General features: G+C 43.5%; 1 protein-coding gene across 1 annotated transcript; it reads left to right on the top strand.

Moving 5' to 3' along the window:
- The first annotated feature begins 439 nt into the window (after positions 1 to 439).
- LOC146469782 (uncharacterized) lies at positions 440 to 1,243 on the top strand. Its single transcript, XM_085122856.1, has one exon. The coding sequence runs from the start codon at positions 539 to 541 to the stop codon at positions 1,241 to 1,243; it is 705 nt and encodes a 234-aa protein (XP_084978982.1). The 5' UTR covers positions 440 to 538.
- The last annotated feature ends 411 nt before the right edge of the window (positions 1,244 to 1,654 follow it).

The following is a 1,654-nucleotide window of genomic DNA, read 5'->3' on the forward strand; positions in this document are numbered from 1 at the left end:
ATGCAGTTCTCTGAGTTCTTCGGACTCTCGTTTATACTTTATGTCTCAGCTGTACTTAGAGTTCGCACATCTTGCTTCGTCGCTCCGTTCTTGTAAACGTCCTTATGCTAATAATGTCCATCACAGTTCGCCTTGCAAAAATGTTTGCATACTGATTACTAAAGATGGCGGCCTCATGAGACCTGGACGCAGTTAGGTTATTATTTTTCTTCCCTGTATTGCTTTGATGTTTTTGTTTCCTTTGTTTTACGTAACTGTGAATTTCACAAGTTCTTACAGCAAGATAATGCCCCTGAGACTTTTTCGTTCTGAATTCAAATCTGTGGAACCAAATTGACTCAAACGTCCGTATCTGATCGTATCACTGTGGAATCTCCTGCAAATACCATTTGGTTCAGCACATGACAGGTATCAAATCTGAACTGGGCCATAATATACTAACATTGTCAAGACGTTGGCTTTAGATATGCCAAATGAGAATTTTTATTCTGTTTGTTCTTTCCTAGTTTGCCTGCCATAATTATTGAGCTTTATCACGATGAAGAGAACGGGACTTTCCTCGATTCAGCATAACTGCACAGCAGTCAGATTTGGAGTATTGTTTATTATCATTGTAGTGTTCTTTAAAATAAACCTCATGGCGCCAGGGCGTTACACTGGCAATAAGCCGTGGGGCCCATCGCCAAAATGCAAGAATTCCGGAGAAGAAATACGTCAACTAGTGCAACTGACTTACAAAGTGCACGCCATCTTAGAAAACGTGGGAATCGATTGCTGGTTAATGTACGGTTCCATATGGGGACCCTTGCGTGGTATAGAGGGTCCCCTCCCATGGGATGACGATGTTGATCTTGCGATCAACGGCGACGGCAATTTCAGCCAGATGACTTTCGAAGAATTTAAAGCCTTGTTTACCGTCCTTGGGCTTTCCGTTGAGAGCAGTCTGTGGCGGAGCTCGCTGATTGTAATATCTGAGAAAGACAGTTCGTGGCCAACGCTAGACCTCTTTGTCTTTTACGATATGAATGGAGTGATGACGAGGCTTGATCTCCACTCATGGCTGATGCCAATCAATTACAAACTGTACCACACGTTTCCCTCGCGATTGGTGGAACCACCGCTGCCTAAGGTCAAGTTTGGATTTTTCAATATCTCAGTACCTAGAAGTGGCGTTGAGATCATGACACACTTATATCCATACAACTGGTGGAAAGTGGTAAAACCAGTAGGATGTGATTATTAGGCCCGCGGTGAGGAGAGGGGGGGGGGGGGGGGGGTATGGTTGGGGTTCTCCTCGATATACAGTCGAATCTTTCGTAAGCGACCACCCAGAATGTCTAGGATATGTGGTCGCTTACGGGAGGTGGTCGCTAGCTTATCAGGCGTCAGACCATAGGGGGTCTAAATTTCTGGTAATTAATTTATATATGGTAATTGCGGAGACCTAACCATCTGACAGTGCTTATCGAAACCCAAAGTTATAACTTTTCTTCAGACTGCCTGATTTAGGAGCAAACAGCAAAAGGCATTTTTGCAATGTTACTTTTCAAGCGTAAAACATCTACGACTTTCGCGTTTGTTTGTTTGTTACATAATCAGTTGACGTTCTTTATCACAAGGCTGAGAGAGTACCTTGCACACTCAATTCGGAAAA

The sequence above is a fragment of the Pavona decussata genome, unplaced genomic scaffold (assembly GCF_977016875.1).
Source record: "Pavona decussata unplaced genomic scaffold, jaPavDecu1.1 SCAFFOLD_119, whole genome shotgun sequence".
Taxonomy (NCBI): Eukaryota; Metazoa; Cnidaria; class Anthozoa; order Scleractinia; family Agariciidae; genus Pavona; species Pavona decussata.

What these genes read in the sequence shown, in the direction of transcription:
- LOC146469782 (XM_085122856.1), top strand. Translation starts at nt 539, where the DNA reads ATGAAGAGAACGGGACTTTCCTCGATTCAGCATAACTGCACAGCAGTC.